General features: G+C 36.0%; 1 protein-coding gene across 2 annotated transcripts; it reads right to left on the bottom strand.

Moving 5' to 3' along the window:
* Positions 1-1,418: 1,418 nt before the first annotated feature.
* On the bottom strand, positions 1,419-22,650 carry LOC139982569 (4-galactosyl-N-acetylglucosaminide 3-alpha-L-fucosyltransferase 9-like). Of its 2 annotated transcripts, XM_071995486.1 has the most exons (7): positions 22,416-22,650; positions 17,702-18,068; positions 16,145-17,004; positions 12,521-12,707; positions 10,426-10,572; positions 9,644-9,762; positions 1,419-4,506 (listed from the first exon to the last, which is right to left on the bottom strand). In XM_071995486.1, exons 1-3 carry the CDS (start codon positions 22,507-22,509, stop codon positions 16,245-16,247), a joined length of 1,221 nt encoding a protein of 406 aa, XP_071851587.1. In that variant the 5' UTR covers positions 22,510-22,650; the 3' UTR covers positions 1,419-4,506; positions 9,644-9,762; positions 10,426-10,572; positions 12,521-12,707; positions 16,145-16,244. The 2 variants fall into 2 exon arrangements, with proteins under 2 accessions (XP_071851587.1, XP_071851578.1); XM_071995477.1 differs by lacking the exon at positions 1,419-4,506 and having other exon boundaries at positions 8,032-9,762.
* Positions 22,651-23,013: the final 363 nt, after the last annotated feature.

Raw genomic sequence — 23,013 nt, 5'->3', positions numbered from 1 at the left:
GTGTGATTGAATTTGGGTCAGGTGTGGTTTAACTTTCTCTTAAGGCTGGGCGTCTTCGGAGAAACATATCTCAATATATTTCAGTAGGAACTTAAAACTGTTTACTGTTCAATCTTCATGAATATTATAGACCTAAGGCCCATTAGGCATTTACTTATGAGATGGGACTAAGTTATAACTGGTTAAACCCAATCAATGCCTAATTCAGATTTTCTGAAAGCCCCATTACTTTTTCTCTCTTACACTATAAATATCAGTCATTCAGCATCCATATTCTTCCTACTAAAATACAAAATACAAACGATGACAAATAGTTTTAAAGCTTTATTATGAACTTTAATGAATAAATTCGAACCTAGACCTAGTATAGGCTATGGAAGTTTATGTTGTTGTCTGGGAAGCTCATTCCAGGGAAATAATCTTCCTATTCCGACACACACCTTATGATATTTACACCGACATGCTAATATTTAGGCCAGATTTAGTGAAAATTATGTTACCTTTTGAAAGTTTCAGTGGGCACTTTACTTTAAAGTCCTGCATACGGCGAAGCCCTGTTCAATTGTTTTTTAAATGAAGTTTTTTAAGTATCCTCACTGTTTCAATGTGTTGCAACTCTCGTGATGGTCAGATGTATGGAAACAGAGTCACATTAATCAAAGAACTGATTACATTAATTTTTTTTTTCTTTTTGACAAAAAGTGGCCCCATATCTAAAAATGCAGTTTTTAGCTAAACAAGCCGGTTACAGCGATGTTTAAAAATTCACTGTTCCTGCACAAATCAAGCATTAATTCCCTAAAAAAGAGGGTGAGTGCTGCTTCGATCGATTGTATTATAATCCTGTAACAAAAGAAATTTAAGAATTACAATTTTTCCACTAAAGATGTAATTTTAAGGTATAGGATAGAAGTTTTTTTCCTGTTTAGAGTTTTCTTAGTTTTTTATATTAACAAATTATTCTTAATTCATGTAATTATTATTCAAGTTTCAATTTAGCTCTGGAAGTATGTGTCAAACACTCAAAATTTCATGGCATGCATGTAATGCGTACATATCAAAATGCTGATTTTTGTTTTTTTGTGAATTTGGTTAATTATTAGTGATAAACCTTTGTTAATTCTTAATCTTCTTCAGGCTATCTTTTGAAAGTTTTTTTCAAATGCTGTAGCAAAAATTCCCCCTGCTAAAATCATTACTTCTAACTCAAAAAAGTGAAATACTGTATAATTTTGTGTAAATGGCATACCAAAATTATATAAATTGGCCAGGAATAAAAAATCACTATTTGAGTACTGTATTTTGTGGAATAGCAGGAATCACGGATAGCTGTATTTGTGTCATGTGTTGAATTGTGTTCGCTTTCCAGTTATTAGAAAAAGACAATTGTTATAGAAGAATTTCTTTTCTCCCCACAGCAAACTGTATCATGCAGCATTCCAGACAGAATTACAAAGGAGCAAAAAAACCTTGAACAAATATGACTTTCACAAGAATGTAAAAGTGCAAGTTTGTATGTAGCATGTATTGGGTAAGCGAGACACCACATTTCTGATTGCTCCAGATGACTTTGCTGCAAATTAATATTAGCGTGCCGTGTTGTTAGTCTGTGGTGGACTTGCATCTCATCCTGTATTCTGATCTGCTTTCTTCAAGGAAACTGCGAGTCGTGAGGATAAGCACTGGACTCTTCAAACTTTATGGAAATTCAGCAGGATTGAATCTACAAGAACATTATTTCTAGTTGCAAGTTGCTCAACACCTAAACGGAGACTGGATGTTGTAATATTCGTCACGAAATACAATTAAGAATAAAGGTGATTTATTTTCCCTAAAATGCAGTGCAGAATCAAATATTAAGATGTTTCAGGGTTTTTAACTAGGCTGTAGTCTCTTATCTTCACACAAACATTTTGATGACCATTTTTGATTGAACTGCTTTGTTGTCTGTTATTTCATTAATATTTTGTGAATTTTGGGGAGGGCCCAGGAAACTTGATGGATAGGTCGTTTTGAGTACAGTAACTTGCAACTAGCGTTTTCCTTTGTTTTGACAATGCATGTGTATACAACTTTATGGGTTTTATTACGTGCAAGTATTTTTATTCATAAAAGAAATATTTATCTTTGTCGTTAATTGTTAAGTATACAGCACAGGTACAAGAAAGAGCACAACAGTTGAAAGGAAAGATTTATGAAAGAAGCAGATAATATATGAAAGAAAAGAGGTTATTTTACATTTTAGTCTTATCTCTTTTTATATTAAATCTATTTATATTAGGATAAAAAATCAATGGTGGATCCAGAAGGGGGTGGAGGGGCAACCACCCCCTTGCAGCTCGTGAATTTGTTTTATTTTAAGCCAAATTTTGTGAAATCATCATGTGGCATGCACCCTGGGCCGTCGTCGATAAGGAGGTGGACTGGCCCCTTGTTAACCATTTTAATGTAGTGACCTTTCTTCCCCTTTAGAATATTGGTTTCCAAAAATTAGGATTTTTTTTTGAAAATCTGGTGGGGGGGGGGTGCGTCAATGAAATAGTTTATAGAATTGTGTCGTCTATGGTGAAACTGCAGACAAAGTTTTTCCCTGGTAAGCATTTTGGAATTGTTAGGATTTGGATGGCATGTTGCCCCCCCCCCCCCCAATGTGGCACTGGTCACCATGTGCACAAATATCCATCTATAAGACTAGAAGTTATTAACAAATGCCTCTCTACACCAGGGCTGTTATCCTCTTCACAAAGTGGGCAGCCTTAATGAAGTGGAGAGGGGGTTGGGGATCATAAATTTTCTCCACAAATAAGGGGGAACAGTATTTTTCCGAACATGCCAGCTGGAAAGTGAATGGAATTGGTCCCACCCTATCACAAGAATTTTTACCGTGCTGTACAACCACCCTGCTACCCCCGAAAAAGTTTGTGTTTCCGTTTATTATGATGTTATCCCTCCCCCCCATGAGACAAGCCTGCTTCATGATCCCCTATCAACAAAATCCAAGCTCTGCCATAAAAACCACCCAATTATGAATAAGATGCGACATGGACCAGTATCACCAACTGCGGCCCACAACAACCTTATTTTAAAGCAGGGGTGGTGCCATGATTTCCCCATGGGGGTATGACTCTCAGACAGGGGGCTAAATTGCACAAAATTTGTATTAGTATTAAATTTTTTTTATACCTTCCCCCTTAAATATTTCAAAAAATATCTCCAACGGGGGCTAGAACTCTCCAACGGAGCAGGGGGTGAGGGCCTAACCCCATGCTGGCACCACCCTTGTCTCCGAGTTCTTGTATCAGCGTAGGATGATGATTGGGGGTGGGCCGAGATCGATTTTCCCAAAAAGTTCCATATATGTAAAGATAAAAATCCAAATTATTGGGGCTACACCTTCCTGAGTACTTGGCACCACCCAGACAGAATGGGTAAATATTTCGCTAGAATGTTACAATAATCATGTATTCACTTCAACTGTGTCAGTGTTGTTTACTTGTTTAGGGACCACTTTAGTACAAAATGTCAAAGTCCGGTAGTCATTTATACGTTGCAGATTTTATTCAGTCAGCATTTGTGCTAAGAAAAATGTAAACGTGTAAAAACGAACCATAAATCTTCCCAAACAATATTTTTAATAATTAAATTTAATCACAATCGTTACACAAATTCCATTTTGGTAGGTTTTGATTCCCATGATTAGTATAATACATCAACCCCGTACGAGATTACGTCATTTCGCGGAACCGATATAGCCCGGTGCATTTTTTCACAGTTCATTTACCCTTAGTGATAGAAGAAACTGTATCGTGTTCGTTTGCGTTATACTTTCTTTCCGAGACTTACGTATTTTGTAGTTGATACATATGTTCAACTTGTGCAGAATGGAAAAATTTTAGAAAGGTTGGAAAAGATACTTTTGGGAACGATTTTAAGTACCGTTTTGTTAAGTTTGTGTCGATTTTCATTTGGACATCACACGTGAGTTTCTTACAGAGATTTCACCTACTACGAGTTGCCAATTCTCGTGATATTTACGTGAGTGAAAGTTGAATGTGTTCTTAAGTCGTCTTTATCGTAACTTGCAATATTATTAATTAATTAATCCACAATCCACAAAACAAAATGGGTTGTAATTCGTATCAAATTTCACTGGGGCTATGCAAGCCTACGTTGCCGTTGCGCACTATTACATAACCCAATTAACTCACGGTTAGTAACGGCCGTATAATGACCTAGCAACCTGGAGACTGAGAAGTGTTAATCACCTCCATCGATCCCAGAAAATACACAAACAGCTTGCTACCGTCGGTAATTAGACACAAGTGTACACAGCACAGAATACAAACGATACAGCGATGGACATCTCAGGTCCAGCTAAAGATAACAAGGTATCACGTTTGATAACTGTCTTCCTTTTTTTTCGACACGCACAAAACGTCACTTGCAAGCAACAGAAAGTTAACTTTTTCAGATGGCCACACGCGGTTTGGGGCGAGTCTTCAATGCCTTTAAATAGAACATTAGCACAACAAGCAATATTCTATTCGAGTTCAGCTAGAAGATAAAATTTCTGTAAACCGTTACTATTACCAAAATAGGACAAGAGAGAAATACGAAAAAAAAAAAAAACTCATGTGCAACGTTGGTCTTTATAAAAAATTATAATATAGATAGGCCTAGGCCCTACGTTAGGTCTACTCTAAGGTTGGTTTGGAGACCCAAGTATTATAAATCTTGTTGTAGGTTATTTCAATATGCAAGGTGCCGGTAAACTGCAGTCGGCTAAGTAAATGATTCTTCTTGGTGATTTGTTTAGCCATAATAAAAATCTCTTCAGGTGACGCAGAATTTATTCAGCAGGTGGTTCAAGTCCACCAACAGGTATCAAGATCATATATATATATATATATATATATATATATATATATATATATATATATATATATATATATATATATATATATATATATATATATATATATATATATATATATATATATATATATATATATATATATATATATATATATATATATATATATATATATATATATATATATATATATATATATATATATATATATATATATATATATATATATATATATATATATATATATATATATATATATATATATATATATATAGTAGGTTGGCGTCTATCTTGGCGCAGAGTGCTCTATGTCCATTGGACAGAGCGTAATATATGTTGATACTAGATGAGACTAGTGGAACACTAGTAGTTGTTACTCGGAGTTTCACGCGTTATAGCGATCTTCAGACAAAAGAGTTGTCTGAAGATCGCTATAACGCGTGAAACTCCGAGTAACAACTACTAGTGTTCCACTAGTCTCATCTAGTATCAACATGTTAATGCAATGGAGGTAAACGACAATATATATACGACGATATATATATATATATATATATATACATATATCCTTACCTTCCTTACCGGTTTCGAACCTCTGGACACACAATCAGCGTCCATAGCCTAGTGGTTAGGGTGTCCGCGTACAGAGCGGGAGGCCCGTGGTTCGAATCCCGGTGGAGGCTGAAAGTTTTTTCACTGTTCTTGATTTTCCAACTCATTACGATTTTCATTTATATATATTCATTTGCCTTTGTCGTTTTCCTCCATTTCATTAACATAAAGTCTGTTCAAAGTATCTCTTTCGAGATCCGGCTTTAGGAATCACAAATGATTTTCGAGTTGGATAGCATCATATTTGATCTCTAGAGTAAGGCAAAATATGTCACTAAAAACAGAACTAGTATTGTTCGATACAGGTGACAAACGCCTACAGTGGAATTACGACCTTCCTTACCGGTTTAGAACATTTGGACATACAATCAGCGTCCATGGTCTAGTTGGTTAGGGTGTCCGCGTACAAAGCGGGAGGCCCGGGTTCGAATCCCGGTGGAGGCTGGAAGTTTTTTCACTGTTCTTGATTTTCCAACTCATTACGATTTCATTTATATATATTCATTTGCCTTTGTCGTTTTCCTCCATTTCATTAACATAAAGTCTGTTCAAAGTATCTCTTTCGAGATCCGGCTTTAGGAATCACAAATGATTTTCGAGTTGGATAGCATCATATTTGATCTCTAGAGTAAGGCAAAATATGTCACTAAAAACAGAACTAGTATTGTTCGATACAGGTGACAAACGCCTACAGTGGAATTACGACCTTCCTTACCGGTTTAGAATCTCTGGACATACAATCAGCGTCCATGGTCTAGTTAGTTAGGGTGTCCGCGTACAAAGCGGGAGGCCCGGGTTCGAATCCCGGTGGAGGCTGGAAGTTTTTTCACTGTTCTTGATTTTCCAACTCATTACGATTTTAATTTATATATATATATATATATATATATATATACAAGTAAAAGCGTTCCCTTCGATGGTCTCTTTGAACTTCAATCTGATGTTCACTATATAAAGCATGAAAATTAATCAATTTCTTTTTTTTTTTTTGTGTTTCATGAGCCAAATGTATCACTTGGAGAAAACTTAATTAAAACCAACAAATTCCATGTTTAATGGTGGAGTGAAATGATAGCAGTGATAATGATTATTGTTGTGATGATGAAGACAACGACAAGGAAAAGGTGACGATGTGAAGGATACAGAGCAATTGATGTCTGGACAGTAGTATTTACCATCCCGTAGATTAAATGTTGGCCCTCCCCAGTACTGGATTTGCTTTGAACAATTAGGAAGAAGAGGGGCTCGAAAGGTTTGAGTTCCGTTGACGATTGGTATTCTATGGTACTTTATTCGTTTCGCTGCGTCCATAAAATTAAGGGATCGTTCGCTCTTCGTTGCAAGATAGCATATCATGGAACTGCATAAAACTACAACAACAAAACTTTTCGTCCTCGTTGAAAGAGCAGAACCTGTTAATGACACAGACACAAGAAATTCTATATTAACATCATGTACCACATCAGGCTGAAATATAGGAAGACCATTGTCTCAATGTCTTAAATATGTTAAAAAATTTGTCCTACGTATAGGTTTTTATATAAAACACCACCATATTGTGTTTACAAGAAAAAGTAAACAAAACAAAAGGGAGTACGTTGTTGGCCTGTTGTTGCAAACGCAGAATGGTTATATTGTAATGTGGTAAATATCGCCGGTAGCTCGGTAGGGATGGTACTATCGTTGTCCCCGGGGAAAATTATTTAATAGTTTATTCGAAAGCCTAGCTCCAAAAAACTCCACTCAAATAAATTAATAAAACGTTCTGTTGAATTATCCTCTTTGGGACAATTAATAGTTCAATTAAACGGCGTTAAATTACCTTAAGATATTGATTGGAAACATTAAATAGGTGTAAATTATTTGGTCATAAACTACTGATCGTGAGTACTGGATGATTCCTTTCTAGAACTAATTTTCCTCTACAATAACTACGCAGAAGTTCAAAAACCTCGCGTTATGGGGCATCTGATCCATGATTGGTTCAATATTATCTACTTCGGAACATCAATAACATTCAGCAAATTTACACTCTAAAAAAGCCCTGGTTAAAATACACCAGGATGGGGTCAAAATTTTACCAGGTTCCGGGTCAATATGCCACCTACACAATCCTGGTCAACTTGACCAGGAAATCCTGGTCAAATAAGCTTCACCAAGATCCTGGTTAATTTGTGACCAGGATTGATGGTCAGTTTGTGACCAGGATTAATGGTCAGTTTGTGACCAGGAATAATGGCCAGTTAGTGACCAGGGACAATGGTCAGTTTGTAACCAGGAAAAATGTCAGAGGTTTAACAAATTACCTGGTTCTTTATCCATAGCATAACCAGGGTTTTATTCATTATTTTATGAGACATCATTGTCAGATTGTAAACCCACCTCTTTATCAAATAACCTAGGCCCAGGACAAAAAACAGCCTATAGACTTCCCTGGATAATGCATAACTAAAGCATTGTAATGTGGCGTAGTACATATTCGGAACAACAAACTGAAACGCCAACAAGTAAATACGTGTACAAAAATTAAACAAGTACAAAAAGTAGAGGGTGTAACTATCTATTTATAAAACATCTTTAGTAAATCTTCAATAAACAAATAGTAAAACATGAATGTAAACGTAAGAGAATGTTTGATGGCAAGTGGTGTAAATATATACATAGTTTAATCAGGCAATGCATTCGAAGAATGAGAGGCATAATGGACGGATATAAAGAAGGTAAAACTTCTACTAGTGTTTGCATCATATTAATAAGTAAACATGTAAACTTTAAAACAACATTATGGCAAGTGTTTCACATACTTAAAGTACAGCTATTACGCCTAAAAAAATACAGCTAAACTTACTACAAAAAACATGGATAGCACACATGGTGAAAGATTTGAAGTTTAAAGTAAGCATATAACTACAAGTAATTAATTACTTTTAAACTGTTAAGGAAAATAATGTTGTACTACCGCCTTAAGTCATCTCTTCTTAAAATATTCCAGCAGGAGTTGAATAGGGAAATCTTTTGAACTGCTGAAAAGGTTTAGTCATTATTATTCAAAACCCATAGAGAGCAATCAAATACAACGTAGGTGTCTTATACTATGATGAACCATACATGAATTTCGCATCACATGTAATTTTTGTGCTACAAGGTTGTCAGATGTTGACCTTTGTTCCTTTTTGACATGGAACCATGAAAATTATGTACTTCAAACAAGTTTCGATTTCAGTAAGATTTAATCATAGATTGAACTTTTCATAACGGTTTCAGTTTGTCAAATGACCCTTGATTCCATGAACAGCAATACCATGTCTATGAAGTTTAAAATATACAACTAATTTTGATTTATCATGCTATGAGTGAAAATAAAAGTGTTAAAAGTCTTGTCTATGTAAAACAAAAAGTATTTTAAAGGACTAGAGGAGAAACTTGGACTGACCTGTCCCTAAGGTTGAACAATGAATACTAACTGAATGCATAGTTCTGGTCTTTGACAGATAAGTACACACAAATTGAAAGCAACTTTACGATGTATTGAAAACTTAAAAACCTGTATGTAGGACTGTAGATTCCTCTTGGAGACTAGTTGGAAGAATTGCTACAAATGTTGACAAAGATAGGCCAACTATGGTACTGTAGATAGGGAGAAAAGTTATAACAAACGAATGATATCCATGGCAAGTTTCCACATGTCACAAACCATTACAAAGAAAAAAGAATGAACAATTGTTGGAGATAAGTGATGTTTCAAGCTTCTGGCATCAGTCATCCATTCCTGCTTTCAATGCAGCCCTCATTGCAATCACGGCAGGTGATGTTTTCGATTTGACTTTAGTGTCCAGTCCGTATAGAACCTTCTGGACAAACTCCCATGTGACCACACATTGCCACGGATAGTGAAGGTCTAATACATATAACAACTTGAAGCAAACATCAAGAGCCTTTAGTAGGGTCTGCTGCTCTAATCCATGCCCAAAGAGCATCATGAAAGACGAGTTGCAAAGACCCGATTGGTCGAAGATACTGCATAGTCACTGCAATTTTCACAGCTGATAGTGTGTTTCACTACAAACTCATCAGTCTGCATATCAATTGTTACAAATAACAACTGTTTCATTGATTTGTGACAACTTGAGTGTAACTGTAGAAGCCATAATAACTTACAGGTTGAAGATCCACAAAGGATTTCATCGCATCATCAATGCTGCACCTCTTCTTCTCTTTTCTCCCAGATGGTAAAATGCAGGGCAACAAATTCAATCCAATGTTACTCTTATTTTCATCTGAAAAATACAGAAAATGCAGAAACCAATCTTTGAATAACTACTTCAGTTTTAAATAATGTTGACTCCGTTTTGCTTATCACACAACGCAAACTTCAGCTTGTGCATTTTTTACCTTTCTGTCAGCTGCAAACACCATTAGTTAATGTTTGAACGCTGCAACATACATGTATGTTGCAGCCTGCCAAATCACATCTACACACATGTGTACAAACATATGCTTATGTATGTAAATCCTGTATCTAGTTTCCCAACACAGGATTAAGATGTCATAAAGCAGAAGAAGGAATATTAACATAATTTTGGGAAACATGCGGGTTAACATATTTTGGCATATGTTAACCCATATTGTTCAGAGTCTTAAAGTGACTTCATGCATCATCTTCACATCATCTTCACAGTGATTACTACTTTAATACATTGATTAACAATAGTTGAGCAACTGCAAGTGTTGTCCTTTGGTGTACAAGGTGTACATCAATATCAACTTGGATCTACTGGTTTTGACTACATTACTGCTGTTTGTTATATTATAAAATCTTGAAGCTCCAATTTGAACTTCTCTCTGGAAGTATATTACGTAAACAACTATAAGCAACCAAACTATCAATGCAATTGCATGATATCTTGTTGAAATATGTTATGATAGCAATATGTACATACCAGAATCAAGCCTGTTTGCTTTGACGTTGAGTAGGATTGCCACTTTCCCTGCAGATCTGCAAAACCAGTTTTCAACGAAGGGCGAGGTCCACTGCATGAAAAGGTTATCTGCAACATTAGGATTAATTCTGCGAAATCCATCTCAATCTTAAAAAGAGAGGGAGAGAGAAAATGCAACACCTTCATACATGGGTTGTACAAGATATATGAAGCCTAGGAAGAAGTTCTGTTCAATTTTCCACCCACCTATCCACCTTTCATTCATCCGTATATCTTAACACAACACATATTTAGTCAAGAGAGAATGACAAAAAAATGTGTACTTTCTTTTAAGGACAAGGGGACCTGTGAAGTTAGGTTGTCATAGCAAATGGGCCAATTTTTTTTTTGATAAGCCTCTCAATTGCAATGTTGGATATTACTGGGTTGATTAATGGTTCAGTGGGAGGCCTGTTGTTATATTATTATTGGCCTGACACATACTGTAGGCCTAGTAATAGCCTAACTTAGTAACAATTAACAGTGGGGACTAACATTAGTATACGCTTAGCCATTAGTATCAGCAGGCCTAGCCTAATACTGTTAGGATATGCGTAGCGTATGCACAAACTAAAGAGAGTTGCAATCGTGATATGGTAGTTGCTACAGTAGGCTAAATTTCTGTCGTCAAATTTTGCAAAAACAAACAAGAGTTACCAATTTTAGTGGCGGTTCGCTCCTTTTTAGGGCAGTTATTTACAGGGCGGCATAAGTGACGGCAACTGGTTTAATGTAGGCCTAGCCTTAGAATTGTCTGCATTATATTAGCCTTCGAACAGGACTGTGCAAAATTTAAGGTACTAAAGTAAAGCACAGCCCTGTTCGACAGCTAGCAATGTATAGGCTTATCCATTGCTAGACCTGTCCTAACGTTGGGCCTAGCCCTTTTACTAAGTCAACTTAGTGTTAGCCCACTTTATTGGCCTACCGAACGTCTGTTAAGACAATCGCACGTATTTCAAAGAAAATAGGTCAAACCTTTCTGCATCACAATAATCAAAACAAACTTTACCTTCAAATATATCATTCAGTGATGATAGATTCCATTCTGCTAATTTTTAGTGGTTTTGGGGTCGTTTTGGTGATGTTGTTCATGGTGGTATATGCATTGTGATGTCATGGTTTTCGTTTGTGTACATTTTCATGTTTACAATTTTGGTGATGGTCATCGTCTTGTTCACGAACTTCCTTTTCGTGTTTGTGTTTTGCAATAGTGACTACCATAATACTATATAACCTTTCAGCCGGTGTAGCAGCCTGGAACTATGAGGTTTGAAGTTACTCAACTGATGAGCCCCTGTTTCCCAGCCCTGTACCAGCCATTTCGGAATACTCTCCGTATGGCCATGCTTATCGCATGTTTTGATCGATCCGATTTTAGTAGTTATTAACAGGTATAGGTAACTTAGAGCAAGGCCCAATTTTGGAAGAGCTTTCTAAACGTCGAAGACTTATATTTGCAATTATGTTCATTATATGTCACTTATAGGCATAAAGAAAGCATATGCATCAGGCATAACAATAAATGACTTTGCTCTTAAGACATCCACATTGTGTTCGTGTGTCATTGTGCTGGTGGGTAGGGCGAGGACGTGGAGGTATATGAGGAATATCTTTCCCAATAAATTAAGCAAGCAACACGAGACTGTAACTGTATAATTCCACTCAATCTTGGTTGAGTGATACTCATTGCATACACATGTGTTGGAGCTATACTACTACGTCATTATTATCATTGACAGTCACCGCAAGTCGGAATGGCCAAGCGAAGCTAAATCAGCGATGAGTGATACACCAAACAAAGAGCGAAGTGAGCCACTTATATATATATATATATATATATATATATATATATATATATATAGTTGCAATTATTTCAGGGAGACTGACTTGTATCCGCAGAATTGGGCAATCTTACTGGTTACTGGACCAGGTTTCTATTGGGAGACTTTCACGTAATATATAGTTCTGAAATGCTTGGTACTAACAGTTTATTGCAAATCTGATTTTGCTGAAGCAAGGTACATTAGGGAAGGATTTATCATGATGACCTTACTTTTGATTATCTTTGTATGCACTTCTATTTTGGTGGTGATTTTAGTATCTACCGATAGTTGTCTCTTGGGCCACATCTTCCGAGCAATCGTAGATCCGCTATTGGTTAGTATAACTGATATATGTTAACCTATCTTGTCTTCTGAGTTGCTGTTGCAATCTTGCTTTCCTCTGACGTATCAATCAATCTGAGTAAAAACAAAATTGTCAACCTTGATAAAACACCAAGCTGTACGATATTGAAACTTGTGTCATATTAGATCTAACTTTCTAAGGAGAAACGAGTACTAAATATTCAAGTGATGTCGCCTAATAGTTCAACTTTAATCTTTGTAAATCTGTATTTAAATTTGTCTGGAATCAAATTTGTAGATACCAATCTCAAGATTGGCTAAACTACAACTCCAAAATTGGAAACTGGTCATCCTTGTTCTTTTTTCTTTGTTACATCTTATAATCAATGCAGAAAATTGTTTGATACCAAATCCTTAATACTTAGCTTAGTAATTAAAATGTACTTACCTTGAACAAGGTTATCACAAAGAGGCCCGCATTATGTTCGTATTAGGAGAGCCTTATCCATTGAATAACAAAAACATTGTGCAGCAACAATATTCTACCCATATGAAAACGGTTTAAATTAACTATATATACCAAGTATCGTTCTGCAACGCAGACGTTGTGTATGTAGGATAATACAGAAGCGCAACCAGGCGTGAACCGATTGTAAATATAATAGAATAGGCCTAAACATTGTTTTTCACTGCGGTTAGCCAACAATGCTAGCGTGCTGAGTATTACTTCACTTTATATTGAACTAAATCAATGTAAATATACAGGCTCTCTAGTGGATAGGCAGTTTGCTAATAGTTTTATTTTATTTTAAATCAATGTTAAATGGATTTTATGGTTGCTAAAATTGATTGCGTTTTTGCATCTGTTGGTCAAAACCACATCCTCATATCATTTTGTATAACGAATATATGACGTGTTTTTTAAAGTTGGTTGTATTTTGTAAATGTATCTGGCAACAGCAGAATGAATGATGTCATCAAGGCATTTGCGTAGGTCTTGTTTTTTTCTTTATAATATTTCAATAATTTATCCACAGAGGAAGTTTATTTTTGCACTTTGTTGAAACTCTAACTATACAGAAAGTACTGAGATTAGCCAAACACTCCAACGTCATCAGCTTTCAAGGATATCATCAGCAACAAAATTAATTAGCAAAATTAAATCATTGGAAGAACATTTCGATCGTTTCCGACATGCACAGCAATGCAAACATTAGTGAAATCAGGTAGGCGTATATTACGGACTGTTACGTTATTTATATAAATGTTCTTATTGGAAAGTACAGTGATCTTACCTTTCAAAAAGCATATATATACAAAAAGTCGGCAAATGCAGTTCAAATAGACTATATTTGAAAAATGCAATCAACTTTTGTTATGTTGAGGTTATGTCTTGCAGCTTTATGAAATGAATGCGTAGCAAGTGGTTTATTAATAATACAATATTACCCCAGTCAACGATAACCTGTCAAACATAGGGAAAATCTCTCCACATGGCAACAGCTAAACAGCGCCCAGCTGACAGTTTCATCTCACAGGTCCCCATTTATACACCTGGGTGAAGAGAGGCAATGGAGATAAAGTCCCTTGCACAAGGACACAATGCAATGATCTGGCCAGGACTCGAACCTGCAATCCTTAGATCACAAGTCCACTGCCTTAACCACTTGAACACAACGCTCCCACTAGTATGACAAATATTAAAAAACAAAAAAAAACAAAACTGCAGTGTGGTTTCGATGATGCTACATAAATAATCTGATATGAATGTGGCACGATAGGCTATAGGGTATAGCCAGGATGAACAACAAACTTCAATCTAAATGGTACAGTAAAAAGGGTTGAGATATGACAAACAATATTCACATTAGCAGCTGATGACCTAGATGGAAACTTTTCTGGTATTAAGCATGCAGATTGATCTCTACCAAAGACAACATGATTCTTCTACTTAATGTGGTACACTTTCAAGTCTTACATTAAGCAGGCGCAGGGCGACCTTTACCCGCTGGTCCCCAAGATTTTGCGTCTGGTTTGCCTCTAGAACATTTAACAGCTAATTTTCGTTAACGGCGCCTGGTCGTTTTCCCAACGTTACTACATCCAAACCTGAAGTTTTTATTTGGCACTGAATCTCGATAATTGCGTAATACCACGGAAAAATACGTGGAGAATTTAAATGACATTTGACCTCCGAATAAAACAATATGCTTCGTGTCACGTGTCACAACTACATACTAAATATGAGATTGGTCCAAGTTTGCCTTCTTGAGATATCGTGTTTACAAGGTTTTCACTATTTGGCCCCTGGTAATGCTTTGGACAAGTACTTTAAGCATTGTAATTGGGTCTGAATTTTGTGTGTCTTCTATTTTTTCCCTCTCCTATAATATCCTTGACAGGGACTTGATTGTCCTTCCTGATCCTTTTTTTCCCCTACCAAACTAAACTAAACTAAACTAAATGATTTGAATGGAAAGAGTTGTTATCGCCACAAGATATGTATGTGCGAAATTGCCAAAATTTCTGAACTGAAGGTATCAGGGCAGAGAGCAACTGAAACCAACTAAGACACAGGCTAAGCCTATAGTCTTGAATATGCAAGGTGCTAGTGAACTGCAGTCGGCTAAGTAAATGATTCTGCTTGGTGATTTGTTTAGCCATAATAAAAATCTGTTTTCAGGTGACGCAGAATTTATTCAGGAGGTGTTTCCAGTCCACCAACAGGTAACGTTAAGCCTCTCAGTTTCCAAGAAGAATGTCAAACCTTTGAGCACTTAATGTTGCTATAGAAAAAAAGGCTAATCCTATGATAGAAATTTTGTATGGCAATTGGCAAAGCGATCAATGTGTTCTATAGTAAAGATCATATATATATATATATATATATATATATATATATATATATATATATATATATATATATATATATATATATATATATTTATATATACACACACACACATATATATATATATATACATATTTATATATATATATACATATATATATATATGTATATATATATATATATATATATATATATATATACATATATATATATATATGTATATATGTATATATATATATATATATATGTATATATGTATATATATATATATATATATATATATATATATATATATATATACAAGTAAAAGCGTTTCCTTCGATCGTCTCTTTGAACTTCAATCTGATGTTCACTATATAAAGCATGAAAATTAATCAATTTCTTTTTATTTCGTGTTTCATGAGCCAAATGTATCACTAAGAGAAAACATAATTAAAACCAACAAATTCCATGTTTAATGGTGGAGTGAAATGATAGCAGTGATAATGATTATTGTCGTGATGATGAAGACAACGACAAGGAAAAGGTGACGATGTTGATGTCATTAATAATGATGATAAATCAGGCAACAGGATATTGAGCACATTGTCATGCAATTTTATTGCAGCGTTCATCGTGCTTTAATGATAAGCCATTATTACAGAGGTTGTTGTTGTAGATATGCTGCAGAATGTTTTTCATTCAGCGTATAGCCTACTACCTGAACATGTTTTATCTTTAACGTGCAAGACCGTTATCGCCCGTCTGCCCAACATCATCCAACCCTCCTTCGGTACCTTCGCTTTCAAGCTGAAATCCAATTAAACTGGTTTAGGCAAAGTTGCTTTAACACATGATTTTAACCATGCGGTCGTGTCTTTTGCCGAAGAAGATTCGTTCACCAATTTTTTCACCATCGAACACAATGTGTCCGCAGTAATGACTTCAGGCACATATGTCGTTTCTACATCCCATTCATTTCTCCACTCAAAGAATGAGTTATACAAAGTATCGTTAACGTCCAGAACTTTCAGATATGAAGCAAGTGATGACATGTTAAGAAAATCATTAACATGAATAAATGAATTCTTTGGTGCAACTTTCTCGTAATCACTTTTTGTTGCACCGTACACCACCGGTATCGCATCATTCTGAAAGGCGTTTCGCCACATCTTTTCTGTGATATAGTCGACACATAAATGATTTTCCAAAGCAAGATAAAATTTGTAATCAGAGATTTTCTTCAAGCAAGTCCTATCTTTACAGACTAAGTTCCCACACTTACCAAACATGTCAATGTTAATAAATTGACTTAGGTTTTTGACAAATGTAGTTCTTGGCCAAGACATGCGGTCGCAATTGGAACCGAACCAAGCGGCGAGTTTGGTTTTACCTTCAGCCCAATTTTTGTTTGGTCCAAAAGTACTTTTTGACTTCTTCAGAACACCGTATGGAATTGGAAAATCAGACGAAGAGCGATATGTTATGGTCCAATCAAAAGCACTGAGGTCCTTTGATCTAAAACTCAGTGGTGGACTTTCACGTGTCATGTAAGCGAGTATCTGACCAGTAGAACGAGCCCTGTTTAAAAGATTGGGAAAAGACTGAAAACTTTGAACAAATGTTGAAGGACATACTGTAGTATCGAAGGTAGATATTGTTTTCAACTATTGTGTTTGTATTAGAACTATATACAAGTAACTACTTCGAAATGCACTGAAGTATCGTCCTTAATCAATAACTCAAGGGTATCTTTGTCTTAATGCTATATTACATTACTTATACCCCGAAACGTAGAATAGTACACTGAGTGTGTGACATCGCGAAGAACAGAAAAGGGACATGATTCCCAACACTGATCATTTGAATGTCTATTCCTGTTCTACGACGTCTAAGGACAGCAGCAGAACAAAGTTCCGAAAAAGCTATTTTTAATACAATTTTTAAGAAGGAACATGGCAGATGACATAGTTCAACGAACACTCACATGACTACTATAGATAACATATAACATACCAATGAAGTGATAAATAACCACATCAATGTCATAATCTAGTCGGAAATACAGTACTATGTGCAACGATGCCATTTTTCAAACTGTAATAAAAAGCCAAGTAACCCAGTGACTAAGAAATATGTAAGCTCGTTACCGATTGCAACTAATGAATTTAACCAAAGCTTCGTTTGTGTCCGTTGTCGACGCTATGAACTTTCTCTAAAACAGATGGGACGCGTAATTTCCACATTCAATGAATAAAAGCAAACTAAATTTCCAAACCTTTCGAAATCTAAAATATTCCAATTTCCAAGATGATGAAGTATAATCACGTGACTCTTCTTTGAGACAGACAAGCTTCGCTGAGATGTGAAAGATACAGAGCAATTGATGTCTGGACAGTAGTATTTACCATCCCGTAGATTAAATGTTGGCCCTCCCCAGTACTGGATTTGCTTTGAACAATTAGGAAGAAGAGGGGCTCGAAAGGTTTGAGTTCCGTTGACGATTGGTATTCTATGGTACTTTATTCGTTTCGCTGCGTCCATAAAATTAAGGTATCGTTCGCTCTTCGTTGCAAGATAACATATCATGGAACTGCATAAAACTACAACAACAAAACCTTTCGTCCTCGTTGAAAGAGCAGAACCTGTTAATGACACAGAAACAAGAAATTCTATTTTAACATCATGTAGCACATGTTGTACTACGAGTAGGACAAGTACAAGGAAAAATATCTACTGAAATTGTGGCTGAAATATAGGAAGACCATTGTCTCAATGTCTTAAACATGTTTAAAAAAAATTGTACCACGTATAGGGTTTTATATAAAACACCACCAATGTGATTACAAAAAAAGTAAACAAAATAAAAGGGAGTCCGTTATTGGCCTGTTATGTAAAACGCAGAATGGTTATATTGTAATGCGGCAAATATCGCCGGTAGCTCGGTAGGGATGGTACTATCGTTGTCCCCGGGGGAAATTATTTGATAGTTTTTTTTTAGGAAACCTAGCTCCAAGAAACTCCACTCAAATAAATGATTTGACCTTTCTTTTGATTTATTCTCTTGGGGACAATTAATAGTTCAATTAAACGGTGTTAAATTACCTCAAGATACTGATTGGAAACAATAAATAAGTATACATTATTTGGTCATAAAATACTGATCGTGAGTACTGGATCATTCCTTTCCAGAACTAAGTTTACCTCTATAATAACTACTCAGAAGTTGCAAAGCCTCAAGGGATGGGTTATATGATCCATGATTGGTTCAATATTACCTATTTCGGAACATCAATAACATTCAGCAAATTTATCAATGAATACACCAATCATGAGTGAGAAAGAAAACAACACCCGGTCATAAGTATTAGTTATGTTTTTCTTTGTCTGAAAATACGGGCTCATAAACTAGATCGTCTGAAATGTACCAAATAATTTCTAATGTATTTCTTTATATGGACACAGTGGGAATTAACGAGGGGAAAACTTGAAGGTCAAAAGTGCAAAGGGTTAAAGACCTTGCAGCCTAGTTTGATGTAAACTTAAGGGAGGAATAAATATCACTTCATGACAATATATAGCTATAGTCTTACCCTCAACGCATTAGAAGAAAATATATATCTGAGTGTAAGTATCGTCAATGAAAAAGTCGTCGCAACAAAAGTTACTTCTACCAAGAAATGTGCTTCCGCTAACAACATCGTCTACAGTCCCGGAGATCGTCATCGGTTCCTTGTTCTTGTTCGCGTTTGTATTCTTTATAGTGGTCTCGGTTATGAAAAACGTGTTGGTGTCTGTGCTTGTGCTTGCTTGTGTGTTCGCATTTGTGTTTGCAATCATAGACGTTGTCATGAACAATCTGTTCTCATTCGTATTTGTGTATTTTTTAGTGGTTTTGGGGTAGTTTTGGTGATGTTGTTCATGGTGGTTAATGCATTGTGATATCATAGTTTGCGTTTGCGTTTGTTTTCGTGTTTACAATTTTGGTGATGGTCATCGTCGTGTTCACGAACCTCCTATGCGTGTTTGTGCTTTGGGCAATAGTCACGACCATATTACTACATAACCTTTCAGCCGGTGTAGCAGCCGGGTTACTGTGAGGTTTGAAGTTACTCAACTGGTGAGCCCCTGTTTCCCAGACCTGTACCAGCCATTCCGAAATACTATCCGAATGGCCATGCTTACCACATGTTTTCATCGATCCGATTTTAGTAGTCATTGACAGGTAGGTAACTTTGGGCAAGGTCTAATATTGGAACGGCTTTCTTAACGTCGAAGGTTTATATTTGCAATTATGTTCAATATATGTCAGTTATAGGCATAAAGATAATATATGCATCAGGCATAACAATAAATGACTTGCTCTTAGGACATCTACATTGCGTTCGTGTGTCATTGTGCTGTGGCGTCGAGAGCCGATCAGGCCCAGTGGACAATTGCACATGTCACGGGACCCTTTCCTAAAGTCTTCGTTCCCCCAAGTAAATAAATGAGAATACATTACTCTGTATCCTACACGATTTCCCCTGCCACCTAGCCGTAAACCCATGCCCTCGTTGCTATATGCCCCACCTCTTGTCCACCTTGACCCACCTCTTGTTGGACCGGCCATTGTCTGCGCACTTATATAAACTGTATGTTACAATTAGCCTAGGCCTCACTGATTACTGCAAGAAAGACTGCAATGTAAGAAGTTTGTGATCCAAGCAGGGGATCAGGTGGGAGTGGCTTGAGGGGACGTGGAGATATATGAGGTATGTCTTTCCCAATAAATTAAGCAAGTAACATGAGATTGTAACTGTATAATCCCACTTAATCTTGGTTGAGTGATATTCATTGCGTACACAAGTGCTGGAGCTATACTACTACGCCATTATTATCATTGACAGTCACCGCAAGTCGGAATGGCCAAGCAATGCTAAATTAGCGATGAGCGATACGCAAAACCGGTTATAAATATATATATATATATATATATATATATATATATATATATATATATATATATATATATATAGTTGTTTTATTTCATGGAGGCTGACTTGTATCCGCAGAATTGGGCCATCTTGCAGGTTACTGGACCAAGTTTCTATTGGGAGACTTACACGTAATATATAGTTTTGAAATGTTTGATACTAAAAGTTGATTTGCAAATCTGATTTTGCTGAAGAAAGGTACATTAGGAAAGGTTTTATTATGATGACCTTACTTTTGATTATCTTTGTATGCACTTCTATTTTGGTGGTAGTTTTAGTATCTACCGATAGTTGTCTCTTGGGCCACATCTTCCGAGCAATCGTAGATTCGCTATTGGTTAGTACCACTGATATATGTTAACCTATTCTTGTCTTCTGAGTTGCTGTTGCAATCTTGCTCTCCTCTGACGTATCAATCAATCTGAGTAAAACAAAGTTGTCAACCTTGATTAAACACCAAGCAGCATGATATTGAAACTTGTGTCATAGTAGATCTAAGGAGAAACGAGTACTAAATATTCAAGTGATATCGCCTTAATAGTTCAAATTTAATATTTGTAGATCTGTATTTAAGTACGTCTAGAATCAAATTTGTAGCTACCGATCTCACGATTGGCTAAACTACAAGTCCAAAATTGGAAACTGGTCATCCTTGTTTTGTTGTTGTAATATCTTATCATAAATGCAGACAATTGTTGATACCAATCCTTAAAGAGGTTATGAAGTGCTGGGTTTTCATGTCTTGGAATGGTTTATCTACATTACTACAACACCACCCATGCACAACTTTTCATAAATGCGGCTTAAAAAAGATATTCGCTGTCAAAGTATTCCGTAGAAACCTCTCGAGCTGCCAGTCATAAAATAATTCAAAGTTGCCCATCTCAGTTCATATGACGTTATCAAATGAACCATTTAGCCAAAGCCGACTCCCCGCTTTTACCGATACGGCGTCATATAGTTTACTACATGTAACCACAACACTCTCCTCAGTCATCAATTGAAAATGTCTTCCTTTCGAATCTTCCGATTTGGAGGAAATGTGACTTCACCTCTCAGAAACTTCGTCAAGCTTTGACGAAAATGATTTTCTTGTAGAAGAAGATGAGGAAATCGTTTTCGAGGGTGATGAAGATATCGGTGTTTTGCCCTATATATTGAGCCCCTTGCAGAAGAATTGTAAAACGATCCCGATGGCAGAGACGCGTCGCTACCGATCGAAGCCCCCGACTATCCTGTACCAAAACTGGTCGGTTGAGCATAAACAAAACCACCATTTTTAAGACAGCATTATATGATTTAAATTATCTCCAATGTCGATGATCCTGATACTTAACTGTTACGTAAAATCATAACACAACTAAGTTTAACCACAAAAAACTATTGCAAATCTAGTATTGATTGTTCTAAAACCAACTGGCTTTAAGTTTTGTGCAAAATATTAGGAAACCGATAAAAAAAATCGTCAATGCTGCATCAAAGAGGCCTCGGCTATGGTCATAACAAGTAATTTGGCAATAGTATAGGCACACAGGCACTCATAACGTTGTGTATGTGTAGTGTTTTGAACGAGTCGTGTCCAAATTCTTCGATTTCTGTCATGCCGGTGAAATCCGTCTTTACTTGTGGTGGAGGAACCTGCAACCACACATCAGCTCGGCATATTTAACAATTACGAGATAAATTTACGTAAAAGCAAAACTCCAAACACCAAATCTCAATTACTACAGAGCACTGCAACAGTGTATTGTTGTGTCTTCCCAGACGTTTAAGAATGTAAACATAGCGTCCTGGAAGTGAGTTGAGTTCCTCGACTGACGTCACGCCGCATTACGGTATATACAACAATTTTTAGAAAATTGTTATTACCCTCGAATTGTTGATCGTTTATTCCTCAAGGATGCAAGCTTTGGGTATCATTGGAAAGCTACGAGTGTATAGAAAACGATGATTTATAAAAAGTATTCCATTTCATCCCCTCTTTAAAACCTAGCTTAGTACTTCAAATGTACTTACCTTGGACAAGGTTATAACAAAGAGGCCCGCAATATCTTCGTATAAGGAGAGCCGTATCCAATGAATAACAAAAACGTTGTGCAGGCAACAACATTCTACCTATATAATACGGTGTAAATACTAACACTATATTCTAAATATCGTTCTGCAACGCAAACGTTGTATATGTATAATAATATAGAAGCGCAAACAGGCGTAAACCTATTTTAAATATAATAGAATAGGCCTAAAGCTTGTTTTCAGTGCCGGTAGCCAACAATGCTATTGTGCTGAGTATTACTTCACTTTATATTTAACTTAATCAATGTTAATACACAGGCTCTCTAGTGGATAAGCAGTTTGCTTACAGTTTTATTTTATTTGATTTTAAATCAATGTTAAAAGTATTTTGTGTTTGCTAAAATTGATTGCGTTTTTGCATCTGTTGGTCAAAACCACATCCTCATATCATTTTGTATAACGAATATATGACGTTTTTTTAAAGTTGGTTGTATTTTGTAAATGTATCTGCATGGCAACAGCAGAATGAATGATGTCATCAAGGCATTTGCGTCTTGTTTGATCTTGTTTTGTTTTTCTTTATAATATTTCAGTAATT

Source organism: Apostichopus japonicus, chromosome 2, assembly GCF_037975245.1.
Source record: "Apostichopus japonicus isolate 1M-3 chromosome 2, ASM3797524v1, whole genome shotgun sequence".
Lineage (NCBI taxonomy): Eukaryota > Metazoa > Echinodermata > Holothuroidea > Aspidochirotida > Stichopodidae > Apostichopus > Apostichopus japonicus.
The sequence above is the reverse complement of the archived record's forward strand: the minus strand, read 5'-3'. Positions and strand labels throughout refer to the sequence as shown.